Source organism: Furipterus horrens, unplaced genomic scaffold (assembly GCF_987537825.1).
Source record: "Furipterus horrens unplaced genomic scaffold, mFurHor1.1.pri manual_scaffold_17, whole genome shotgun sequence".
Lineage (NCBI taxonomy): Eukaryota > Metazoa > Chordata > Mammalia > Chiroptera > Furipteridae > Furipterus > Furipterus horrens.
The window spans coordinates 65,112,123-65,138,937 of NW_028327187.1; the positions used below are offsets into that span (position 1 = coordinate 65,112,123).

The 26,815-nt window shown below is 35.4% G+C and overlaps 1 protein-coding gene across 2 annotated transcripts in view; it reads right to left on the reverse strand.

Moving 5' to 3' along the window:
- DIAPH2 (diaphanous related formin 2) overlaps positions 1-26,815 on the reverse strand; it is a 1,048,823-nt gene that overhangs the window by 729,380 nt on the left and 292,628 nt on the right. For both annotated transcript variants that reach the window (XM_090264504.1, XM_090264503.1), the window contains 5 exons: positions 24,880-24,998; positions 20,743-20,807; positions 10,600-10,704; positions 5,221-5,538; positions 3,552-3,666 (listed from right to left, as the gene is read on the reverse strand). In XM_090264504.1, coding sequence (XP_090120630.1) covers positions 3,552-3,666; positions 5,221-5,538; positions 10,600-10,704; positions 20,743-20,807; positions 24,880-24,998 — 722 coding nt within the window. The remainder of the gene's footprint in view (positions 1-3,551; positions 3,667-5,220; positions 5,539-10,599; positions 10,705-20,742; positions 20,808-24,879; positions 24,999-26,815) is intronic.

Sequence of the window (26,815 nt, forward strand, 5' to 3'; positions counted from 1 at the left end):
TTTATCTACAACTCTAAAAATAAGTCACTCAAATAGAAAGTACAATTTAATGGTACTTCCTCATATTAAATGTTTACACATTAAAATATTATAGGTATCAGAACTAGCGCATTTTAAAACTTCTTTCTATTTAGCAACCAGAAGCAACTTTAAACACCTAAATTAAATATTTTGTAATTTAAACCCCAAAGTTAAACATTTTCTTACAATGCATTTAGGGAAAAGAGACACGAGCTTCCCAAACTTCTTCCAGCAGTAGGAGGAAATTTTCAGAGGTTTTAGAACACTGGGTCTAAGAGATTTGGAAACAGGTACTAGAAACAAGGAGTGCGTGGCTTCTTCCTAAACACAGCTGAGTGACTGGCCAATTGCGCTGAATTGGAAAGAAAGGATTCCCAAGAGCTAGGACTGCCAGGGCAGTGTGGTTCACTGAAGCCAGAGCCTCCTGCTAATTTCTTACTGATCCTTCCACCTATTGACCAAATCTTAAATCAAAGCCCTGCAAATGACAAAGAACTTCAGCTATTACAGTAAGATCAATCGATATTTATTAAGTGTTATTAAAATAAATGGCAGTTTGGTATCATTAAAATGTGTTTTGGCTATATTATAATTGTCTAGAATATGCTATGATGCTTAATTGTTCCTTTAAATAACCCTTCAGAAATAAATATTAGTAAAAGTGATGGTACAGAAAGGTGTTCCTGACCTGATTTGTACTGAAATATTCAAAATTAGAAAAGAAGTAGTAGTAACATTGCTTAGAAAATCCAGAGAATCAGAGTTAAGAGGAATAGAAATGCAGTACTCTGAGCAGTGAGTACATGAGAGCCTTTATATGATTTTTGTTTAGTTTTATTTTGGTTTGATTAGATTTTAGCAGTCACAGTAAGAATTGCTTCTAGGCCCTGGCTGCTGTGGCTCAGTGGATTGAGTGTCGGCCTACAAGCCAAGTGTAGCTGGTTCAATTCCCAGTCAGGGCACATTACTAGGTTGCATATCAGGTCCCCAGTTGGGGGCACCAGTGAGAGGCAACCACACAGTGACGTTTCTCTCCCTCTCTCCTTTCCCCTCTCTCTAAAAATAAAATAAACAAACAAATAAATAAATACATTATTTTTTTTAAAGAATTGCTTCTACTGTAACTGATTGGGCCCACCAAGTGCTGCTCTGAAGAGCATGAAATTCTCTTGCTGAATTAACAGTTGTATTAAGTGTCAATAACTAAAACAAAGTACACACACCCACACAATCGTAAATGAGAGGGAAAAGGGAATTAATATTTATTGAGTACCTGCTGTGCTAAGCACAGTGCTGGATGCTTTAAATATATAACCTTATTTAATTCTCACAACACTACTAGGTAAACATTAGTCTACTCACTTTATAGATGAGAAACTTCAGTCTCAAGAGGTTACAAGTATCACAGTTGGAATGCAAATATGTGTAATCTCCATTTCCTCTGGCTTTCCCCACACTATGCCACACTACTTTTAGAAACACCCTAATGGGTTTTCTAGTTACTTCTATGTTTCAAACTTAATTTTCTCCATTGGTAAAATAGTCACTTCAAAGGTCCAGACTAACACTGAAATTTTATGAAATCCATGATTCTTGTGGGACTCAATACAAATTCATCAGTAAGTAAAAGAGCAAGTGCTCAGTACAGAATGTGCAAAGAACTGTAGGGAAAAGTACACAGAAAAAAAAAAAAGAAATTAAAACTGCCTATGAATAGAACAAAAGCTGCTCATCTTCACTCATAATTTAAGAAGAAAAAATTATAACATGATGATTTACCATTTTCACCTCTGCAATGGGCAAAGGTTGTGTGAACTCATCTATATTTTAGGTGGCACTATAAATGAACACAAACTCTTTGGAAGGCAATTTGATAATATCTATCAAAATTATAAATGTATGCAACATTTTATGTAGAAATTTCACTTCTAGAATTTATCCTACACATAGATCCCATGTGCACAAAGGTATATGTAGGTCCATGTTCACTGAAGCACTGCTTGAAATAGCAAAAGATTTGACCTAATATAAATATCCAGTAATAGGGAACTGATTACATACATTAAAATAGGCCTGACCACAGAATTCTATGCAGTATATAAAAAGAACACAGGAGGTAGACATAAGCTATTATGAAATAATATCCAAGGACATAAAGTGAAAACAGTAGGAAGTAAACACACACACACACATACAAAAGAGAAATATATATATGCTTCTGGAGGCATAGACTATTTTTCTGTAGGCAATGTGAGAAATTGGTAAGAGTGTTTTTCTCTGGGGAAGAAGTTGTAAGTCTGGAATTCAAGGGATATGTTTACCATGCATCTTTTCTTGCTTTCTTTCTTAACTTTATGAAGACCTTAATATAAGTATATTTTACTTATTCAATTTAAAAAAGGGTTTATAATAAATAGTAATTTCTGGAGTCATTAAGGAACCATTTAAATGTGAGGTCTACTATAGCAAAGAAGAAGAAAAAAAGACCTAAGGAGAGAAATTATTTTAAAGGTCAAAATTCTTCAGACTACTCTGATCACCCCAGATTTCTGTGTGTGTGTGTGAACTTCAATTTACAAGTAACAAAATATACAGCACAGGCACCTCCAGTGTGAAAGATGTGATAGAAGGGATGAAAAGGAGTAATTTCTGTTTATCCCCCTCCCTCTCCTACTCCCTTTCTCTGAATCTTCTAAAATTCACATTTTCACAGGCTAGGACATGTTGTGACAAATGATAAAGGTGCTAATTTCAAGGGCACGAGAATATGGAATATTATCAATTTCTTAGTTGTAAAGACTCATTCAGACTGAAAAAAAAATCTTATGCTTAACTGAACTATAAATTATGCAATAATAGTAAAACAATGTTAATATAAACTATCAAAAATTCACAATCACAATGTTTAATTATAAGACTGAGAAATTACTGCTGTAGCACAGAAATTATCTGTGACGTTCACAAGAGCCTAAAGATATCATCATAAACAAGGCACTCTATTATCAAATCAGTAAAATATACTTATTAGGTATTATATTTTGATTTTATTCCAGAAAACCTGCTTATAGAAATAAACTATAAAATTCCCAAGGAAATCAAATTGAAAAGTAACAAATGTAAGAGGAAAGACAATTTAAGCACCATGGCATCAACATTATTCCAATTTTATAAAAACTTTAAGCCATTAGTACTGTTACATTATTTTATCCAACATGGTAAATCAATAAACTCATCTCAGCTTCTCAGGAAAAATGATAACTTTATAATAGATGGATAGTAACATATACTAAATAATAAAAACAAAGCTTATATTTTCAGGTGAACAACATTTATGCAAAAATAAAATTAAATGGAAAAAGAGCTACCTTCTTCAGTTGCTAGTTACATAAAGTTAATGTATTAATCTACTAATGTTTGACTCTGTCCAGTGTGAAAAGATGACACATTTATACATTTGTAGAAATTTTAGCAAAGCAATGACTTCAATATATCAGAATAAAGAATTTCTATTTGAAAAAAATAAAATGTACCTTTTATCTGGGTAGCAAAATTCAGTGCCAATTTTGCAAAGAGATCTGGATTTTCAAACTTGTCCTCCTTAACCTTTAACCAGAAACAGTTCTGAGATAATTCTTTGGGTTCAATCTGAAACAAAAATAACAAAGATGAGTTTCTAAAATATTACTTCATGTTTAATTTTTCAATGAATTCACTTTCATTTACCTACTCAATCAACTTTAGTATCTATCAAAATAACACTTTTTAAGTAAGTACTCATTGGGAAAGGCACATAATTCCATTAGTATATAGAAAAGGTATACGATAGCAATAGCATATCGCAAATTACATTTTAAAAAATCTTTAACTGAAATAAAAAATCTTCTACTGGAAGGAATCTTAAAAATAATTTAGTAAATCCCTCCCAACTCACATACATTCTTCTTGTTCTTGGATTTTTAAAAATGGGGAAACTGAGATTCAGAAATGTGAATTCCCCATGTTCACTGACTAGATTGAAGTCAATAACCATAACAATAGTCGATTTCCATATATAAACTAATCTAATCTAATCCTCACAACAATTATTTGAGGCAGGGCCTGTTATCTCCCTATTAAAGGAGGAAACTGAGCCCCAGAGAGCTTAAGTGGCTGCACAAGCTAGTATATAACAAAGATGGGTTTCAAACCCAGGCAGCGTAGCTCCAGAAAACTGTGCTCTTAGCCAACCACAGAAACCCAAGATTAGAACTGTACATTTTCCAGGATATCATGATGTTTGAAATACCAAGTATCGTTACACTGCACGTTAAGTTGCTAATTTAACATATTGCATTTACACACACAAATGACTGAGCCAACAGATTCTGGATCCAATTGTTTGGTAGATTGTGCCTATATGTTTTAAAATCTATTGTACATTCTAAAACCATTATACTCACTTACTTTTATGAAAAAGGCATTAAGTATATACTTAACTTTAAATTGATTTAACCATTATTCTGATCAAAACAATTTACTATGCAGATACTGTCATATATCACTGTATGTTCTTGGATGAGACATTTCCCCAAATGGTAGTCTGGGTAATTGTATTTTCATCAGCAGTTTAGTTCCTAGTGAATGGGGACTCTGTCAATCACAATAATAAAGCTTTTTACAAGACATATTATTTGATAATATTAACCAAAATAATATTGAAAAGAAAAAAACTTTCATACATCATATCAAAAATCAATTAGGTTATGTCATTACTGACTATTGTCACCTATCCTGCACTATCTGAAAACTAAAAAAAAAATCTTAAAAATCATATCCTAAGAAGAAGAATAACTAAGATAAAAAGTTTCAATAATAAAAAAGATTGCACTTAGTGCTATACTACTTAAAGTTAATAATGGCAAAACAATCAAAATATCAAAATTATTCTTCATTTGGCAATATATATATCATATATTATTTTCTATTACCAACCTCACTTTGATTTTCCTTTTGCCTTCTATGTTAATTTCAACTTATTTGTGGGGTTTCCACTTTATACAAGGAAAGATGAACATAAGATGGTGAACTCATAAAGAAAAGTAAAAGTCAGGAGTCTTGGTCTCAAATATTATATAATACTCATAACAGCTACGCAGTTATTCACACTTTAATAATAAACTATGACTAGACAAAGCCAAAAATCTCTAATTGTAGGATTACCTTTGACCAATTGATTCTCTTCATGGGAACCTCAGGTTTATATATTTTTTTCTGCTTCATTCCATAAGGCAGATCAATTGGTGCTCCAGGAGGAAGAGGAACTCCTCCCAGAGGAGGTGGTGGAGGAGGTCCTCCAAACAAAGGTGGTGGTGGTGGTGGTATACCACCAGTCATTCCAGGTAAAGGAGGGGGAGGAGGCGGCCCTCCTACAGGTAGAGGCGGTGCTGGTGGAGGTGGTGGTGGGGATGACCCACCACCTGGCAATGGAGGCAGTGGAGGAGGGCCTGGAATTCCTGATGTACCTAAGAGTCCATGTCCCTGAAAGATAAATAAGTCAATGTTTAGGTGTTTATAGTAAAATATTGCAGCAAAGAAAACTTATCAGAAGACATTTGTGCTTTAAGTTATAGGCACTTTATTTAATTGAGTAACATCTAATGTCTTAATAGTACATGAAAAAGAGTTGCATAGATTTTTGATAAGCATTATAAACTCTGGACATTGACTACTTTTGCAAACACACTAATACTAGGAAAGTTGGCATCCTCAAAGATTTTGTGAAACACTCCCCCAAAATAATGAAAAAAATTAGCTCTCATTATAACTAAATCAAAAAAGAAATATTATACAAGTTCTGTCCAGAAGGTATGCAGCCATCTAATATGAAAAATAGAGACATTTATTGAAGAAGATAAAAGCAACATTGTACATAGGATAATGACATCTCAGTCCCCTTCAAAATAAGCACTTTGGGACCTCACACAGTTCTCCCAATTGCCACCAGCTGCGCCGTCATATTTTCCTGAATCTAATCGAGAGTCTGAAATCTCTTCCCTTTCAAAGGTGCTTTTGGTTTCGGGAAAAGTCAGAAGTAAGTTTCAGTGTACCAAATCTGGGCTCTAGGGGAGCTGAGTCACCTGGGTAATTTGATGTTTCACAAAAAAACTGCACGAGACATGATGCATGAGCAGGCATGTTGTCATGATGAAGCTGCCAATAGCCAGGTGCCCATAGCTGCAGCTGTTTTCAACATATTGCATCTCTGCACTCATTTCATCATCCCTGAAAGCCTTATGATTCATCCAAATAGTTTCCACAGAGGAATATTCAAGCTTAATGCAAAATTTGATGCAGATTCATTGCTCTACTCGCTCAGTTAGTTTGAAAGCGAAGGCCATACAGTACACATGCTCACTCAATGGAATCTATCGCCCTCACTCACTAGTACAGTGAAGTCATCATGGTTCACGCATGCACATTCCAGCTCACTCTCCTTGGCTGCCAAGTAACATCAATATAACACAAACCGTTGTCATTATATTAACTATGTCTGGATTTTTTCTGGACAGACCTCATATATAGCTTGGGACTATTAGACTAGTTGATTTGAATATGAGATAATTAACACTTAAATGGTCATAGATTTGATTACCTTGGGGACAATTAGCTTTATACAGAAAAGTCTCAGAGCACCAGTAACTTACATTTCTTGTAATACCAATAATTAATAGTAACATCCATTTGCCTATTAATATGTGCTCATCAACATTTTTACATCTATTATTTCTTTTCATTCTTATTACAACCCTGTACTGTAGGTAGGACATTTTTATCTCACTATTAACTCACTGCCTACAGATGAGGAAACTGTAACTACAAAAATGTTAAATGACTAATCAAAGGTCATACAGTCTGAAATGAGATTAAGATTTGAATGTGGTTCTCATACCTAATGCAGTCTTCATTCCACTAAGCAGACTGCCTCTTTATGAATGTGTGCCATTGCCATGAGGGGAATTAATTCACTCAGATTGGATTATAAGGAGAGTATAACTTATGTTACTATCAGAAAGCAACTTCAAACTCTTTAACATGAAGAATGACAAATAAAAGAAAAAAATGGCATTCTATACTGTCTGCTTTTTTGGTGATTAATTTGTATCTGATCCTTTAAACAATTGTTGATTACAATGATTCAGTTTCTAAAATAAATGAATATGGAAGTAAAGTAGTTTATTAAAAACATTCCTGAGAAACTCCTACCAATGAATAGACATCATCTATAATCAAGGTATGACATTAGATTGACTGATTGAAAGATTTAAAATCAATGAAATAAATTGATATAGTGATATTTTTACTTGGAGAGCAAGTCTTCTTCTCTTCACTAATAATATGAATTTCCTATTTAGACTACTTAACTGAGCTAAATAAACTTAGAAATATCCTTACAAAATAAATAATTTGAAGTATATTTTTGGCATAATCAACTTAAAGGACTGCTCTATTTACAAGATTATTGAAAAATAACAATCATGGGTAGATAGGATCATGAAAATGTTTCTCATATTATTCAGTGTGCATTATCCATATATTTTATTCCCATATATGTTTACATTTGTATCTACATATATACAACTAAGGTGTTCATATATATAACAAATGACAATCCTCTAGTATAATGAAACCCTCCCCTTAGATTAGGAAGAATTAAAGATCTGAGTAAAATATGTGAAATTCTTTTAATTTTATTTTAATGCAGCAGAATTATGGAAAACAGCCTGATTTTTAAAATCTTGATGGATATCAAAGAAATTACTGGGGAGAATTAAAATAATTTTCCTGAAAAATTTGGGACATTACTAATTTAACTTACAAACTTGCATATATATTGATTTGTTAAATAATTTGAAAGATAAAATATGTATCCCACTTTTATATCAAAACAGAATTAAAGTATTGCACGTTTGTAAACATAAAATTTTGCATCTATTAACTCATTTATGATATGAATGTGCGCAATCGCTAAAGTTTTATTACTATTCTAAAGCAAGATTTTACTGAAGTTAAATACATATTTTACAAATTTAATAAAGAATCTCAAAGATTTACATTAAATGCCACCAGCCTTTAAAAATCAAGTGATATCAGCCCTTTCATTCCCTCCAGTGAACAATTAGGAAATGAACAATTAAATTAGGCTACAATTGAGTATTGAGAATTAAATATTACAGATGGATAATATTTGACACAATTTTGGATGTACTAGAAAGTACTGTGTGATGCTGTACTTCTACAGATTAGTTAATTTAATAATAAATAAGCAGCTACTCACTAAATGGTAAAGCCCTGTGCTTGGTGCAGTTGGGCCTTGAATAAGAATAGTTAAGTAAAGACACGGTCCTCAAGGTCTTTATGCTCCCATGGAAGAAACAAAGCAGGCACACAAACAAATATGATACGAGTGGTCTACAAAAGTCCACAGAAATTCCTTAATGGAGCTTTTCAATGGATATTTTACTAAGATTATCCATATAGGATATGTTTTGCAGGCACAAACAAATAAGGGAGGGTATTTCTAACGGAGAAGAACAATAAATCAGCATCTCTCAAATAAGTTCAAGAGATGGTTTGAGATAAAGGGCTCTGTGGTTACATGAGTTTGGAAAAGCTTTAAGAAAAAGAGGTGGACAGGTTTAAGTGCAGGACAGCTCAGACCCTTTAATATTATAAGGAGTATTCTAACCCTCCAAGAAGAGAATCTAAAGTGCACCAAATTTATTAGACTATGGAATGCTTTCCTCATGAAAAACCTGTTAGCATCTCTGTAACTAATGTCTGGGAAATGCTGGCAGAAGGAAGTGTGATGACAGTAAATGCTAAACGTGAAGGGAGGAGAGGTGACTTAGCGCAGAAGAGGCTGTAGTTAGGGGAGCAGTCCGAAGCTCTGCTGCAAAGGGGAGACAAGGGAGCCCATGATAAAAGGCTTTCAAACTCCTAGGGAGGAGATTTCTTTCTATTTTATCCTGAATGCAACAGGTAACCACTGAACATATTAAAGCTTAGAGTGACAATCAGGGCAGTGTTTTAGGAAGATTCATTAGCCATTGACAAAAGGGATGAATCTGAGGAGGAAGAGAATATAGACAGGGAGAAAAGTTAAGAAACAATTGTAATATTTGAGGCAGGATGTAATGAGAGTGACCCTGAGTGGTTCTGGGCTTTGATGCAAGGAAAGAAGTTGGGGAAAGAACTGTCATAAAACAGTGACCATCTGTCAGGTGGCGGGGCAGGGACAAGGCAAAAACAAAACAAAACAAAACAAAACCTTCAGCTTCATGATAAAAATGGTGCTAAAATTTAAACAAATAAGAATGGAAATCAAGCTGGTTTGATTTCAACATTTATGTGGAAACATAATCGAGAGCTAGAAATAGAAGACAAACTCAGGAGACCTGACACCTGTTAAAAGGTGATATTTGAATTATAATACTGAATGGGATATTAGTACAAGGACATACAGAGGGGAAAAAAAGCAAAAGACAGAACATTGGGGAATGTCACCATTTAGGGGTCAAAAATATAAAAAGAAACTAAGTTCTCAGAGATGTAAAAAGAGAAGTCAGATGACAGAAAAACGGAAGGAAGGAAGGAAGGAAGGCAGACAGGCAGAGAGAGAGAAAGGAAGGCCCTGCCTTGTGTGGCTTAGTGGGCTGGGCATCGTCCCGCAAACCGGAAGGTCACCAGTTCAATTCCCAGTCAGGGCACATGCCAGGATTGCTAACCAGGTCCCAAGTTGGGGGCATGGGAGAGGCAACTGATCATGTTTCTCTTGTACATTGATGTTACCCTCCTTCTCTTTCCCTTACCCTCTCTCTAAAAAATAAAAATGAAATCTTAAAAAAAGAGAGAAAGAAAGATTTAGTAAAAAGAAATGATCAAATATACATGAGTAAAACAGGCTACTGGTAGGAAAAGGCCACCACATTGGGTAATCTGATGTTCTCTGGTGACTGAGGTCATTTTTAAGTAGACTGATGGAAACAGACCTAATCAATCAGCCAACACCTGAGCATCCACTATGTTAAGAAGTTATCTTACATTTCTTAATATTCATATAAAACATAAAATATGTTAAGAGTACTTAAGTGTATATGGGATCTTTTCATCATAGCAAATGTAGATGTAAGTGTAAATAAAGTTTATAGGTTTTGAAATTATGGTAGTTGAGATTTAAAGAGATTTCAAAAAGCCTTGGGAATAACGACAATTAAGGAGAATTTCCATGTTACTTTCAAAAGAAAATAGTATGCATTTAATTTTTCAATTCATCATGAAAATTTCATATCAGAAACAGTTTTGTTTGTGTAATATATTTCATTAAGGATATTCAGGAAAGGTTAAGCAAAAATTCCTTATTTTTGTCCAAATGTTAAAACAACTTGTTTTCCTAGAAAATCAAATCTTCAGTTATTTCAATGAAAATGTGAATTTGTCAAAAGTCTGCTTCTGGTCATATTTTTCCTTCCATCTAACAAGATAATTTTCTACCATCAAACTCACTGTGACATGACAGAAAGTCTATACTTATTTCATTACCTGGGTTCGAAGTTGCTGGATTTCTGTTTCAAGTTCTTTGATTTTTTCTTCTCTTTTCTGTAGCTCGGCTTGAGCTTCTTGTCGAGCTGTGAATTCTTCATCAAACTGCAATGATCACCACCATAAATGTGCACTTAATAATACAGTTTTGAGAAAGCTTTAAATAAATTAGGTATTAAATAAGTGGAGTGTTTCCTGCTTCACTAAATTCCAAGGTCACTCATAAATTAGAGCTTGATTATTTTCATGACAACTGAGCAGCCCTGTAGGAGTGGGGTGTTGCTGTGGTGGTAGAAGAAACATGCCCCCAATCCAAGGTAAACAAACCCCATTTTAACCCCTAAAAAAATACATAACAAAGTTTCAAAATGGTGAACTGAGAAGTCTATCTTCATATATAACAGCTTTTTCTCTGTTATTAAATGCTAGCTTTTATAGTTATTCATGTTTTCTAATGTTTCATCCCATATTTTCAAATTTATGTAATTAGCAAATGAAACCTAAAAATCATCCATCAAGCAGTTGCAGTTCAACTCCTTAACTATATTTAATCTTGAAACGAGATTGCACTTTTTAGAACGCTAAAATGGATGTACATTAATACAAATTAGAATATTTCTATTATAATCTTATTGTCTAGCATCCAAAAAGTAGTGCTCCTCAAAATCTGACAGTATGCCATAATGGCATTCTTGTCTAAAATGTTGCAAGAAGAAAAATAAGAGGTTATGTTACAGTGTGTTAAGCCAAAGAGACCATCTGAATGGTGAATATCCATTTACTGCATCCTGCCCAGCTCTTACCCCAGTCGGGGTTCTAAGCAGGCCCAAATATGCCTGCATAGTGGGAGGGAAATACTGCTCATGTCCAGCTATAGAACATTTTCCTGTTGTCAGTATCACTTCAAGACATTTTAGAAGTCTATACATTATTCCAATGTTATTTCTGTCTTTAAGAGTGACATCTTACTGTATAAACTGACCCCAGAGATTGTGAAACAATAAAAAAGTATGTTCACTCCTAATATTTATCTTCACAGTCGATTTGACCTTTGCAAATTATAAAATGTCATTCAGATACAAGCCTGAAGAAAGAGTGGGTGAGCAAATTGGATAATCATAATGTTTTGGTCAAACTTGAAATACTACTTAATTATTCACCTCTACTTGAGTCCTAGGAAAATATTCCACATAGGTTGGTCCAAATCCTTTCTAATCTCTTTAAATTTCAAACCCAAACCAGATTCTTCACAGTCGGCAAATGACCTTGTTTCCTAGTTCACTGAGAAGATGAAACTTTTTCCACTTCACTAGTATCACTGTTAAGATTTCTCTGATTCTGTACTTCCATCCTCCCTCCTAAAGTTAACGTCTGTGTGCTTCTCAAGCATGACGTCTACCCAAGCATACTGTACAGTTTTCCTCTACAAATGATTTGTTTGCTAGTACTTTTGAAGAAAGGCACACAGCATTTCTGCTTGAAATGATCTTAATCTGAAAACCCACAGAGAGAATCAGAGAAGCATGATACATGTGAGCTAGAAGATCGGAAGGAAGACTTCCTACAAATCCACTAAACTTATACATTCCTTTTAATGAGAAAGAGACTGTGATCCAAAGAGAGTTAAGTGGCTTACTTAAAATAACAGCTAATTAATAGCAAAGCTGAGATCAAATCTTACAATTACTGCTTCTCATTCTAGCGCTCTCTCTCTGTTTAAACTACTTTATAGTGCCTCTTAAAATCACCAGGATAAGACAAAGTATTCAGACAACCACTGAGAGACCATACATGTTTTCATTCTAAATGTTGGTAAAGCATCAACCACTGAAATTTCTTTTATAGCATTTCAGGACTCCTTTTCCCATATCACAGGCTTACAGAAAATTTTACCATATAGATCATCACAATTTGCTCCTATCTTGTGGTGTGTAAGCACAGTGCCAGTGAAATATTGAAGACATTCTAAGACTTTCAAAGGGAATTTTAAATATGCTACTTAAAACAAGAACATTAGAAATATAAAGGTCTATTGGAGAGAAGATGGCAGAGGAGTGAGGGGAGGCTGCACTTTCAGACTCCCGAGACCTGTCTGTAGTTTGAACTAATTGCAGACAGAACATCTCAGTGAGCAGCTGGACACTGGCAGGAGTTGAGCCTTGGCACTGCTGGATTAGAGAAAAACCATCTGGAAACAACCTGTTTAGTGAGGATAGCGGAGGAAAAAGGGATGAAACGGGATTCCTGACTGGGGCGGCTGCCCAAGCTGTGGCTGGAAATATACACAAAGGCTTTTTGGCGACCACAGCCATTCCCAGAGAGGAGTCGGGAGGAGAGCGGATCTCTGTCTGCTGGCAGACACCGGACTCGACCAAGTGGCATTGGCACTGAAGGACAGGAGACAGCGTACTGCTGTGCAAGTGAGAACATAATACTACTTTATATTTTTCTCTTGTGGGCTGTGGAGAGGGGTGGAAAGTTTGGGGGCGGTAGGACATCCTTGAGGAGTGCAGGTGCAGAGGTGCACTCATCCACTCCCCAACCCTACCCTTGTGTCCCACGGGCGTGCATAGGGAAGTGCCCTCATTCACTGGCCCAGGTGTGTGGCCACGAGTCCAGGTGCCCCTTGGACACGCCCCAACAAACATAAGATCAGTGCCCCAATGGGCAAAGGGAGGGCCAACTGAACATGCAGAAGACCATGTGCAGACACCCCTAGACAGCTCCTGTGGGCGCCAGGCCCCAGGCTGGAACACTGACCACTTGCTTAGGCTCCGCTCATGCCCGCCCACATGGGGGCAGGAACGGCGGGTGGCTGCGGCACGGGAACAGCAGGCAGCAGCAACTCACAGACGCTCACTTCCACTGTGCACAAGTGTCCGGAGCCCTGCCCTAAGAGGCGAGAGACCAACTCCCTGAGCACGGCTCAGCTCCTTGGGAGCACCTTGGCCCGGCTTCAATAGGCGCCAATCACTCACTTCCACTGTGCCCAAGTGTCTAGGACCCCGCCCTGGGAGGTGAGAGGCCAGCTCCTGGAGCGCGGCTCCACTGGCCCAAGGCAAGCTCTCGAGCCGCCCTGCATGCGCAGGGGCGCGCGTGCAAAGGCACCTCAGCTGGCTCCAGCAGGCACCAAGGGAGCACACCTGTGCCGGCCACCGCGGGCTCACACCACTGCTGCAAGGAACAAGAACTTCTGACCCGCCACATTAGACCAGCTGGAGACTGAGAAAAAGAAGACAACACAGGAAGGCTGAACTAAGTAAAAACATTCCCTTTTTTTCCCCTTCCTTAAGAAAGAGAAGGAAGAAGAGAAGAAAGTGGAGAAAAAAAAAAAACTATATCGCTAATTCATTTCATATAATCTCTCCTTCTCATCCTCCCTCTTTAATCGTTGTTTATTTGTGAATCTAGTTTAGCCTCTCATTCACTCTAAATAAATAGAATATAATTACTATATAAATCCAATACTATACAATCCCACTTTCTTACTATATTCTGCATTTTTCCATCATTTTCTTCTATTTTTATTAATATATAATGTAAATATTACCTACTGTCTTGCATAGTCTCAACTATTATTAATCTATCATCCCCTTTCTCAAAAATCATATTTTTCCACCCTAAAAACAACTCTTATCTATTCTTCCTATAGTATAAAAGCTCTAATCTCTCTACATTTATACTAATACTGGCTCATTGGCTGACGATAGTGGGATAGAGGGTGGGGGATATTTTGGAGGGTGTGAGTCTCCTGCCTAGGCTGTATGTTTATGTTTTTAACAGCATCTCCACAAAAGAACTCAAGACAAAGTGGATAGAGTGACTCTCAATCAACTAGCCAGAAGGAAGATCCTAAAAAAGAGCACATGAAATATAAACAGACAGGATAAACAAATAACATAAAGGGTACCCCAAGAACATCAGGCTCAGGAGATCAAAGAGACTGCACCAGTGAAACCCCCAGATCTCCTATAAAGAACCTCATATCACAAAGGTGGGAAGTCAAAGCAGACAAACGCAAAAAACAAAAACAAACAAGAAGAATCCAACATGGGAAGACGCAGAAAAAAAAACTCTCAATGAAAAGAAAAGAGGAATCCCCAGAAAGAGAGGTAGATGGAATAGACAGAGCCCAAGTGTCAGACACGGAATTCAAAACTATGGTGGTGAAGAAGCTCAATATACTCGACAACCTTAAAAACAATTATAACAACCTCCAAGGAAGTTACCAGAAGCTCCAAGAAAATTACAGGGAACTTGCAGAGAACTACACCAGCATAAAAAAAGACATAAAAACTATTAGCAAGAACCAGGAAGAAATGAAGAATGCAATCTGTTAACTAAAAACCACAGTAGAATCAGTCAAAAGCAGACTAAACGAAGCAGAAGATCGGATTAGGAGTTAGAAGATAATGTAGACAAAAACTCCCAGACAATACAGCAAAATGAAAAAAGATTGAAAAAATATGAACAAGATGTAAGGTAATTACAGGATAGCATGAGAAGAAATAATATCAGGATCATCAGAATAAGAGAGGGAGAAGAAAAGGAGCATAGAATTGAAATACTGAAAGGAGAAATAGTGAAAGAAAATTTTCCGAACCTGATGAGAGAAAAAGTTATACAAGTACAGGAAGCACAGAGAGTTCCAATGAAGAGGAACCCCAAAAAACCCACTCCGAGACACATCATAATTAAAATGGCAACATTCCAAGACAAACAGAGAATCCTAAAAGCAGCAAGAGAAAAACAGCAAATAACATACAAAGGAGCTCCAATAAGGCTATCGACCGATTTCTCAACAGAAACACTACCAGCCAGAAGGGAATGGTCAAAATATTTCAAGCAATGAAAAACAAAGGACTACAACCAGAATACTCTACCCAGAAAGGCTCTCATTCAAAATAGAAGGTGAAATAAGGAGTTTCTCAGACAAAGGAAGACTGAAAGAATACATCTCCACCAAACCAGCATTGCAAGAGATGCTAAAGGGAATGTTCTAAGAAAAAAGAAGAAAAAAAAAAAAAGAGAGAGAGAGAGAGAGGAGAGGAACAGATGTACAAAGGGAAATGAATAAACACACGTCAATAATAACTTCAAATGTGAATGGATTAAATGTTCCAATTAAAAGACATAGGGTAACAGAATCAATAAGAAAACAGGACCCACATATTTGCTGTCCACAAGAAACACACCTCAAAACAAAAATTTACATAGACTGAAAGTAAAGGGATATAAAAAAATTTTCAAAGCAAACAAACTGGAAAAAAAAAGCCGTGGTAGCAGTCCTCATATCAGACAAAACGGATTTCAAAGCAAGGACAATAAAAAGAGACAAAGAACGAAATTTCGTAATACTTAAAGGAACAATCCATCAAGAAGATATAACACTGATAAACATATATGTACCCAACAAAGGAGCACACAGATACATAAAGCAAATACTAGAAGACCACAAGAAGGATATCAACAACAACACACTCATAGTAGGGGACTTCAACACTCCATTATCAATAATAGACAGATCATCCAAGCAAAGAAACACCAAAGATATACAGGCATTGAACAACACACTAAACCACATGGACTTAACTGATATATATATATACCTTTCCACCCCACAGAAGCAAAATATACATTTTTTTTCAAATGCACATGGGACATTTTCAAAGATAGACCACATGATATGACACAAAACGAGCCTCAACCAATGCAAAAAATATTGAAAATATACCAAGCATCTTTTCAGACCACAATGTCTTCAAAATAAAAATCAACCTCAGAGAAAAAGATCAAAGACACCCAAACTCATAGAGAATGAATAACGTGCTATTAAATAATGAATGGGTTAACAATGACATCAAGGAAGAAATCAAGAAATTTCTAGAAACTAATGATAATGAACACACAACAACCCAAAACCTATGGGACACAGCAAAAGCAGTCCTAAGAGGGAAGTTCATAGCAATACACGCATATCTGAAAAGGATAGAAGAATCTCAAATAGAAAACCTAACCCTACAGCTACAAGAACTAGAACAACAACAAACAAAGCCTAGGGCAAGAAGACGGAAGGGAATCATCAAGATCAGAGCAGAATTAAATGACATAGAGACTAAACAAACAATCCAAAAGATCAACAAAACTAGGAGCTGGTTCTTCAAAAAAATAAACAAAATTGACAAGCCTCTGGCCAGACTCATCAAGAAAAAAAGAAAGAAGACACAAATAAACAAAATCAGAAATCAAAGAGGAGAAATCACGACTGATACCACAGAAATACAAACGATAGTAAGAAATTACTACAGAAAACTGTATGGCAAGAAATTTGGCAACCTAGAAGAAATGGACAAATTTCTAGAAACATATAACATTCTGAAACTGAATCAAGAAGAAGTGGAAAGTCTCAACAGACCAATAACAAAGAAGGAAATTGAAAGAGTAATCAAAAATCTCCCTGCACACAAAAGCCCTGGACCGGATGGCTTCACAGGCGAATTTTACAAAACATTTAGGGAAAAACTAACTCCTACCCTCCTCAAACTATTCTGAGAAATCCAGGAAGAGAGAAAAATCCCAAACTCTTTCTATGAAGCCAGTATTACCCTAATCACAAAACCAGGTCAAGACACAACAAAGAAAGAAAACTACAGGCCAATATCACTGATGAACAAAGATGCTAAAATCCTCAATAAAATACTGGCAAACAGGATCCAGCAATACATCAAAAAGATTATACACCACGATCAAGTGGGATTCATCCAAGGGATGCAAGGATGGCTTAATGTTCGCAAATCAATAAATATAATACATCACCTAAACAAAATGAAAGACAAAAATCACATGATCATATCTATAGATGCAGAAAAAACATTTGATAAAGTACAACACCCATTAATTATGAAAACACTCAGCAAAATGGGAATAGAGGGAGCATACCTTAACATCATTAAGGCTATATATGAGAAGCCTGAAGCCAACATCATACTCAATGGACAAAAATTGAAAGCATTCCACCTGAGATCAGGAACTAGACAAGGCTGTCCACTCTCCCCACTTCTATTCAACATAGTGTTGGAAGTCCTAGCCACAGCAATCAGACAAGACAAAGAAATAAAAGGCATCCAAATTGGGAAAGAAGGAGTAAAACTATCACTATTTGCAGACGACATGATAGTATACCTAGAAAACCCAATAATCTCCACTAAAAGACTACTGCATATAATAAGTGAATATGGCAATATAGCAGGGTAAAAAATAAATATACAGAAATCTATGGCATTTCTGTACACCAACAATAAAATATCAGAGAGAGAGAGACAACAAAAGAAATACCATTTACTATAGCAACAAGAAAAATAAAGTATCTAGGAATAAACTTAACCAAAGACATAAAAGACCTGTACTCTGAAAATTACGTTACATTGAAGAAAGAAATTAAGGAAGATACAAATAAATGGAAGTAAATACCATGTTCTTGGATAGGAAGAATCAACATCAACAAAATGGCCATACTACCCAAAGCAATTTACAGATTCAATGCAATCCCTATTAAAATACCAATGACATATTTCACAGACCTACAACAAATACTCCAAAAATTCATATGGATCCATAAAAGACCCCGAATAGCAAAAGCAATCTTGAGACAGAAAAACAGAGCAGGAGGAACCACAACACCAGATATCAAACAATACTACAAAGCCACTGTGATCAAAACAGTCTGGTACTGGCATAAAAAAAGACTTATAGATCAGTGTAAGAGAATAGAGAGTCCAGAAATACACCCAGGCCTCTATGGTCAACTAATATTTGATAAAGGAGGAAGGAACATAAAATGGAGTGAGAAGAGCCTCTTTAACAAGTGGTGCTGGGAGAACTGGACAGGGACGTGCAAAAAAATTACACCTGATCACCAACTTACACCACAGACGAGAATAAACTCAAGATGGATCAAAGACTTAAATGTAAGCCATGACACCATAAAAGTCCTAGAGGAAAACATAGGCAGGAAAATTTCAGATATCTCACATAACAATATCTTCATGGATACATCTCCTTAGGCAAGAGAAATAAAGGAAAAAATAAACAAATGGGATTACATCAAACTAAAGAGTTTCTGCTCATCAAAAGAAAGCATCAGCAAGATGAAAAGGAAACCAACCATATGGGAAAACATATTTGCCAATGATATCACAGACAGGGGACTGATCTCCAAAATATATAAAGAGCTTATACGACTTAACATCAAGAAAACAAACAACACAATTAAAAAATGGTCAAAGGACCTGAACAAACTCTTCTCCGAAGAGGACATACAGAAGGTTCATAGACACATGAAAAAATGTTCAACATCACTAGCCATCAGAGAGATGCAAATAAAAACCACAATGAGATACCATTTTACACCAGTCAGAATGGCCATCATCAACAAATCAACAAACAACACGTGCTGGCGAGGATGTGGAGAAACGGGAACCCTACTGCACTGTTAGTGGGAATGCAGACTGGTGCAGCCACTATGAAAAACAGTAAGGAATTACCTCAAAAAACTAAAAATGGAACTGCCTTTTGAACCAGCGATTCCACTGCTAGGATTACACCCGAAAAATCCTAAAACACTAATTCAAAAGAACTTATGCACCCCTATGTTCATAGCAGTACTGTTTACAATAGCTACGTGCTGGAAACAGCCTAAATGCCCATCTGTAGATGAGTGGATCAAAACTGTTGTATGTTTACATAATGGAATACTATGTAGTAGAAAGAAAGAAGGAACTCCTGCCCTTTGCGACAACATGGATGGAACTTGAGAGAATTATGCTTTGTGAAATAAGCCAGGCAAATAAAGAAAAATACCATATGATATCACCTAACACAGGAAAGTAAAGAACAACACAAGCAAAAGAACTAAATAGAACAAAGAACAGAACAGCAGTCAATAGGGGGAGCGGGGAGGGAGAGAAGGGGGATAAGTAAGGGAAGGGTTTAATCAAAGTAAGTGTATAAATGACTCATGGACATGGACAACGGGGAGGGATATGTTTGTGGGAGAAGGGCTGGGCTGGGTGGGGTAGAGAAATGGGGGAAAAGTGGGACAACTGTAATTGTAAAACCAAAAAAATAAAATAAAATAAGAAATATAAAGGTCTATTAATCAAATGCATACATTTTCTTTCACCAATAAAAATGACAGCTTCGCACAAACATTTTACACTCAAACTCTTAAAAATCTATTCTAGTAACTGAAAAAGCAAAGACATTTCTCAAGATGTCTTGAATTAACTTCAGTAATACTCTAATTTTGACTAATAGTAAAATTGATTATCTAATCTCTAAGGTAAATCATAACTTTGAAGAGATAGCAATATGTAAGCACTTAATCTCACTGTCAGAGGCTAAAAACTGGAGAGCTTTTAGACTTGTGCTTCAGTCCTCTCTGCCACCATCAGCAGAAAATACTAGCACTTCATAGGATCTAGAACAACAAAAACAAGAAGTGCAACTTCTGGTACAGGCTAAGAAAATTGTAACTATGCTTTCATAAAACAAGGAAGAGACAATTTAAGATTTAAATAAAATTAAATATTCACAAAGCTGTCATTTATATAAGGGGAACCTCAGATTTCACCAAGCCTACATGAAGTAGCAATATTATTTTTAAAATGATAATTATAACAATTCAAAGAAGGTGAGTCTAAGTAGATAGAGACAGAGAGGGAAAACATTGCATCATTCTGTTGCTATCAGTAGCACTGACATTAGAGTACAACAGATAACACTAGCTAAACGTCTCACAATTCTCCAAGGAGATACTTGTGACAGCTGCAGGAAAGCGGTGGAAGAATATAGTTTGGTTGATTGCTTCTAACTATATCCTTCCAGCAACTTAATTTTATTTCACTTATCACTTTAGTAGAATTTGGCTAGTGTTTTTTGTCCATAAAGGTTTAAAGATGATGAGGAAGGAACAGTAGCAACTTTATCTTATTGGGAAAGAAATCAATATCCTATGGTTATATCTGACTGCAGAAACATAAAGTGCTATGTAATTGAAACAACATTTATAAGAAACAAGGTGGAACACGTATTGTGATTAAATTATTAATTTAGCAATTATTGCTAATATTTTATGAGCCTTACCTTCTTTGAAAATTCCATGGCTTTTTGTTCACATTCTTCAACTTTTGCCTTGCTCACACAAGAATCTATTAATATTGACCAAAAAATGAATAGAAATTATTGCATCAGCTCTATAGGCAAAATATGGCTGCCAGCCTATAATTCTACGATGTACACAATCATGTCTAAGTCGATTGCTATTAAAAGGAAATTGATCTAGACTACACATAAAATATAAACCTCTAGAAATTCTCTTTTGCATACTAACTGAATTCAATGACAGTATTGTTGAGGCACAAAACCAAGTATAGCAATATAAATTTGACTAAATAATCATTGTTTTAAAGGTATTCAATTATTTTGCAATTTCTACAATTATAGAATTTTTAAAAAACTGTTTTGTAGTTTATTATGGGTGAAGGGGTACCCAAGAATCAATGCTTAAGATTATTAAGACTCAAAATTACCCTTAAAATAAGGTTAGAGGGAGAGATACCCAGACTTGTATATAAGTGTTATAGCAGCTTTGTTATAATAGCCTAAAACTAGAAAGAACCCAAATGTCTATCAACAAGTAAATGTATAAATGAATTGCACTATATCCATATACTGGAATACTAGTCACTTATATAAAGGAATGAACTATTGCTACATATAACAGAACAATATAAATGAATCTCAAAATTATTGTGCTGCATGAAAGAAGCCAGGCAAAAGGAGAGTACATGTACATTTCTATTTATGTAAAATTTTAGAAAATGAAAGTAATCTATATTAAGAGAAAGACAATCAGTGATTACCTCAGGCTGAGTAGATGGGGAGAGGCATGAGAAGGGGAAACTACAAAGGAGGCTTTAGGAGTTTTTGGAGGTGACAGAGATATTTATTATCATGAGAGTGATGACAGTGTTAAGTGTAAATGAATATCAAAATTTTATCAAATTGTATACTTTAAAAATGGATAGTTTTTTTCATGTCCAGTACGAAGGAGGACCCAAAAAACCCCAGAATTTGTTTATAAAAAATTATTTATTTATTCTTACATGTTTAAACTTCAGTCACCTTCAAATTACTCTCCATTTGATGTAATACACTTATTGAGACATTTTTTCCACTGTTCAAAACAGTTTTTGAACTGATTGATTTTTACGCCTTTTAGTGCTTCTGCCATTTTTGTTTCACCTCGACAATATCAGCAAAATATTTCCCTTTGAGGCCTTTCTTCATCCGGGGAAACAAAAACAAGAATGCTCAGGGCCAGATTGATTGGGTGAATAGGGAGGGCATGGCATGGGGGTCATGCCATTTTTTTGGCAAAAACAGCTGAACACTCAGCGCAGTATGGGTAGGTGTGCTCAGAAATCACCCATCATGAAATGGGCATTGAAAAAGTCTTCCAAAAAAAGCCACTGAAGCCGAATGCAGGCTCTCACAGTAACGCCAGCTGGTACACTGATACAGATGGGTTCCCAGAATACTCACCTAGCGGGGGGAAGCCTGTACTACAAGAGGCCTGCCTGCAGGAGATAATTTCGGATTTTTTTGGGTCCCCTCACTCATATTTCAGTAAAGCTTCTTCCTTCCTACGTTCCTTCTTTCCTTCCTTCCTTCCTTCCTTCCTTTTTTATTAAATAATTTGTTTGTTTGTTTATTTACTTATTTTTAGAGAGAGGGGAAAGGAGAAAGAGAGGGAGAGAAACATCACTGTGTGGTTTCCTCTCACTTGCGCCCCCAACTGGGGACCTGACGTGCAACCTAGTCATGTGCCCTGACTGGGAATCAAACCAGCAACACTTGGTTCACAGGCCGATGCTCAATCCACTGAGCCACAGCAGCCAGGGTCCTTCCTTCCTTTTTATTGTAAAGAACTATGTGCCTGGAGCAAGGGAACTAACAAGGAAATTGGTAAATGATGAGATCAAAGAGGAGACAGATCTGTGCTGTGCTGTCAATGGTTGATAATAATCTTGATTTAAATTTTAATAGAAAGGTATCAGATATTAGGCAGGAATATTAACTGATTTATAAAAAATACAAGACTTAAAATTTTTGAAATAAGAAGAGGCTCTACGCTCTTAAAGTCCAGGTAACCTTAATACAGAAATCCATAGATTTCCTAGACGTTCGTGAACAACTGCAAATTTTTTGTGAATGTGCACATACATTTGTGTGTTTGTGCACATTCTAATGAAAATTCCACAGCATTCATCAGCTACTGAAAAAAGCCGCTGACCATAAAATATTAAGAACCACACATATATTTGACTTATCTGAATTTAGAGGTATAGGAAACTGAAACCTAGAGAAGTTAAGTGATTTGTTCAGGTAATAATGGGCCTATGATGCTGACTATTCTTTCTCACTTGATCCTTTCTTCTCTCCCCACCCAAACACTCATGATTAATAGTACACAATTATAAAAACCTGGCACACAGTACACAAAACAAATGTCTATGCTAGTCAAAATCAACAGTACAGTGTGTGTGCCAACTATAGTCTATAATAGATTATAAACCAATACAAATATTTAGAAATAGTTGCTTATAACTCAACAAAATATGAAAAAAAAAATACTGAGCTTATCAAGCTCAACGAAAAATAATGCAGTGAAACCAGCATTCACATTAATTGCTAGGCAAGGTAAATTGGTGCATGCTTTCTAAAAATCATTTAGCCTTTAAAGTTTATACCCTTACTTACAGAAGTCAATCCTAAGGAAATAATGAGAAAAATTAAAACATTTATGCAAAGAATATTCACATGAAATTCATTTATAATTGTGAAAATGCAAAAACAATCTAGATACACAATAAGAAAGAACTATTCAAGATGATTAAAGTATGCCATAAAATGGAATGTTATATAGACATTCAAAGTCACATTTTAAAGGTTAACATGAAAAAATGATCAAAGCTCCATTTTAAATGTTAGCATGGTAAAATCCTCATGATACAAATGCTCCATGAAAAATAGAGAGAGAGAGAGAGAGAGAGAGAGAGAGAGAGAGAGAGAGAGAGAGAGAGAGAGAGAGAGAGAATATATTGAGCTGAAAAGTGAGGTTGGTGGTTTATTCCGCCACATAAGTCTCTATATCATCTAGAATAAGGAAGCAGGAGTTTTAAAACCAGAAAAGAATAGCCCTGGCCAGGTAGTTCAGTCGGTTAAAGCATCACCTCAATATGCCAATGTTGTGGATTTAATCCCCAGTCAGGGCACATACAAGAAACAACCAATGAATGCATACGTAAGTGGAACAACAAATTGATATCTGACTCCATCTCTCTCTCTCACATCAATAAGTGAATTAAAAAAGAATAGTACATGATAAATAATAATAAGAAATTCATCTCTGAATATTACTGTGAGTGTGCTCTTGCTATGGAATGAATAATAATATATAATTGGTTTTCAAAAGCTGCTATTTTCTTCTTTTAAAGACAAGACAAATGAATTCATGCTTGAATTTTAGCAATAGTAATTTCAATTAGGTATAAGTAAAACTGCTCAACTATAAGGTCAGATAGCACAGCATATTTCACAAAACAGGTTTTCCATCATCCCACACTGTTCCAGAAAGAATAGCTAATTATCAGTATGGGATGATGTAAGGCATTTCCTCTGCAATCCAAGTAGATGAACATGATCTTCTCAAATTCTTTACTAGCTCTAAGGTCTATGAAGTAGAAATTGATCTAATTTGATAGAAATAAAAGGTCTTAAGTTACTGAAATAACCCTGTATTTATTTTCTCAAACTTGAGCACAAATAACATAGCTATAGGATTAATTAGATCCTATTGTACATGTGATTTCTATAAAGGCATTAAGGTACCAGTATAAACAGAATCAAAGGATTTCAGTCATGTTTCTCAACAGCGAGACATTCATCCATAATAATACAATGGTTTTTGTACGGTATTCATTTTAACCTGAATTCAAGAGTGTTTAAGCCTCTCAAATAGGTTAATGTCTTCAATCACATAGGCATAACTCTCTTGATCATCATAATTAACAATTATACTATTTGAGTACCCATGGACACAATGATTTACCAGATGTTAATAGAGGAAGTTCAGTAAGTGAGCTACCTTTCAAAAATGCCTATTACACAGAAGAGAATAAAGTACAATCAAAAGACATTGAGGATTATATTACATACCTATGAGATGAGTTAAATCAATGTCTAATCTTTGCCTGTACTTGAAATCTGGGTCCATACCACTGCAATGGAGCACTATCTGTGAAACACACTCCTCAATTATTTTGTAATACTGTGGCCTGAAAAAGAAAGAAATTATTCTTGAATACCTTTTCTACCTATACAAATCAATTTTCTTAAGAGGTGATTCAGCATGATAAAAGAACTAAGTCTTTTTCTAACACTGTTTTAAAAAATCTTTTGAGTCATTACACTCCCTTGAGAAGAAATATGCCTACATTTAAAGATAGTCTGGATGCTATAGAGCAAAATCCATTGTGATGTAATCAACTGTGAACACTTAGTGACTTTAGACTCTAGTTCTCAGAGATTCAAGCTTGAGTACAAAGATACTATTAATCACCCTTACCTACTTAAGCTGTTGTTTCTAAAGTTAATGAACACAAATGATCTCTTAGTCCTATATCCATGAATACAGAAATAGTTCTAGGCCTCTACATGGTCTCAAATTCAATAAGGAATGAGTATCTTGGCATTAGGTGGCAATCAATGACTTGAATTTATTCTAATACTTTAACTCAAGATTAGCTATAACAGTTTACAAAACTTGAATGAACTACTCACAGTACAGACTATTCCAAAGATCTACTTATGTGAATATTTTAAAAGAGTCATTTTGTAGAAGCATACACACTTAAAATGCTGGCTATAGCCTCAATTTTTTCAAGGTGCCTACCTAAAATTTTAAATCATATCATAATTCTCTAATCTACCAAGGTAATTCTGGCTTTAAAAATGACCATGTGCATACTTCAAAATTTTAAAAAGACATTTTTTGCATTAATAATTGGGGAAAACTGAATATTGATCACTGGCTAATAAATTCAACAGAGAAAAATCAGAAAGAAATACTACTATAGACAAATTATGACACAAACTTCCTTAAAATTGTGTGGTAATAACTAGCCAACCTACTAGATGTTTACCAATAGGGCCAAACACATTCAAATTACTGTTACATGACTTTTGTCATAGGGCTCATCCCAAGAATGAGAATAAATAGTAATATACAGGGGTGGGCAAAAGTAGGTTTGCAGCTGTAATACAAACAAATAATACAATAATTAATAAATAATAATATAAGAATAAACTCTGTTTCATGTACTCACAACGGTAAACCTACTTTTTCCCACCCCTGTATATTACACATCTGAGGCTCTTGCAAGTCATCATCGAGTCTAGGGTAAATAACATCGGATTATAATCATTCTAGTCAATGACTCTTTGGGTAAATAAGGAAAACACAACTGTGGTCCTTAAGGACAGGTTAATAATCCCTAAGTAGAATATAAGTGCTTGTCACACTTCCACATCACACTGACTTACTCAGAATGAAAAGAATGTCAGATTATAGTAAGTTCTCATTTAATCAAAGTTACTGAGAAATGGAAGGCTTCACACAGTTTCCCCAGGTAACTGAGTACACGCGGACACCGTATCCCTTTAATTACCAGAAGGTATTTTAGGAAAGAATCATCTCAAGAGTATTACCATCTTTTCTACTTTTAAAAAAAGCATAAATTTTAATATTTTAAACATTTTCCTATGTCTCTGTAACATCATGATGTCCATCAGTTACTGTACTGGTCTGAACTACAATAGTTTTCTATGGCTTTAGAACTGTCATTTTTGTTACGACTTACCTGAGCCCATGGTGGCCTGCCTTTTCCCATTAATCAAGCAAGTTTTGAGAAATCAGAAAACCTCAGTTCTCAGAATGTCATGCATATTAGACTATGAAGAACAATTAAGTGTCTCTTGAACAGTTAAACATAAGATCATGATCACCACCTGATGAATAATTTCAATTACTCGGAAACTTTTCTCTAACTTTCTGGTTTTCAGATATATTCCCAGTTACTAGACTCTAAAACTT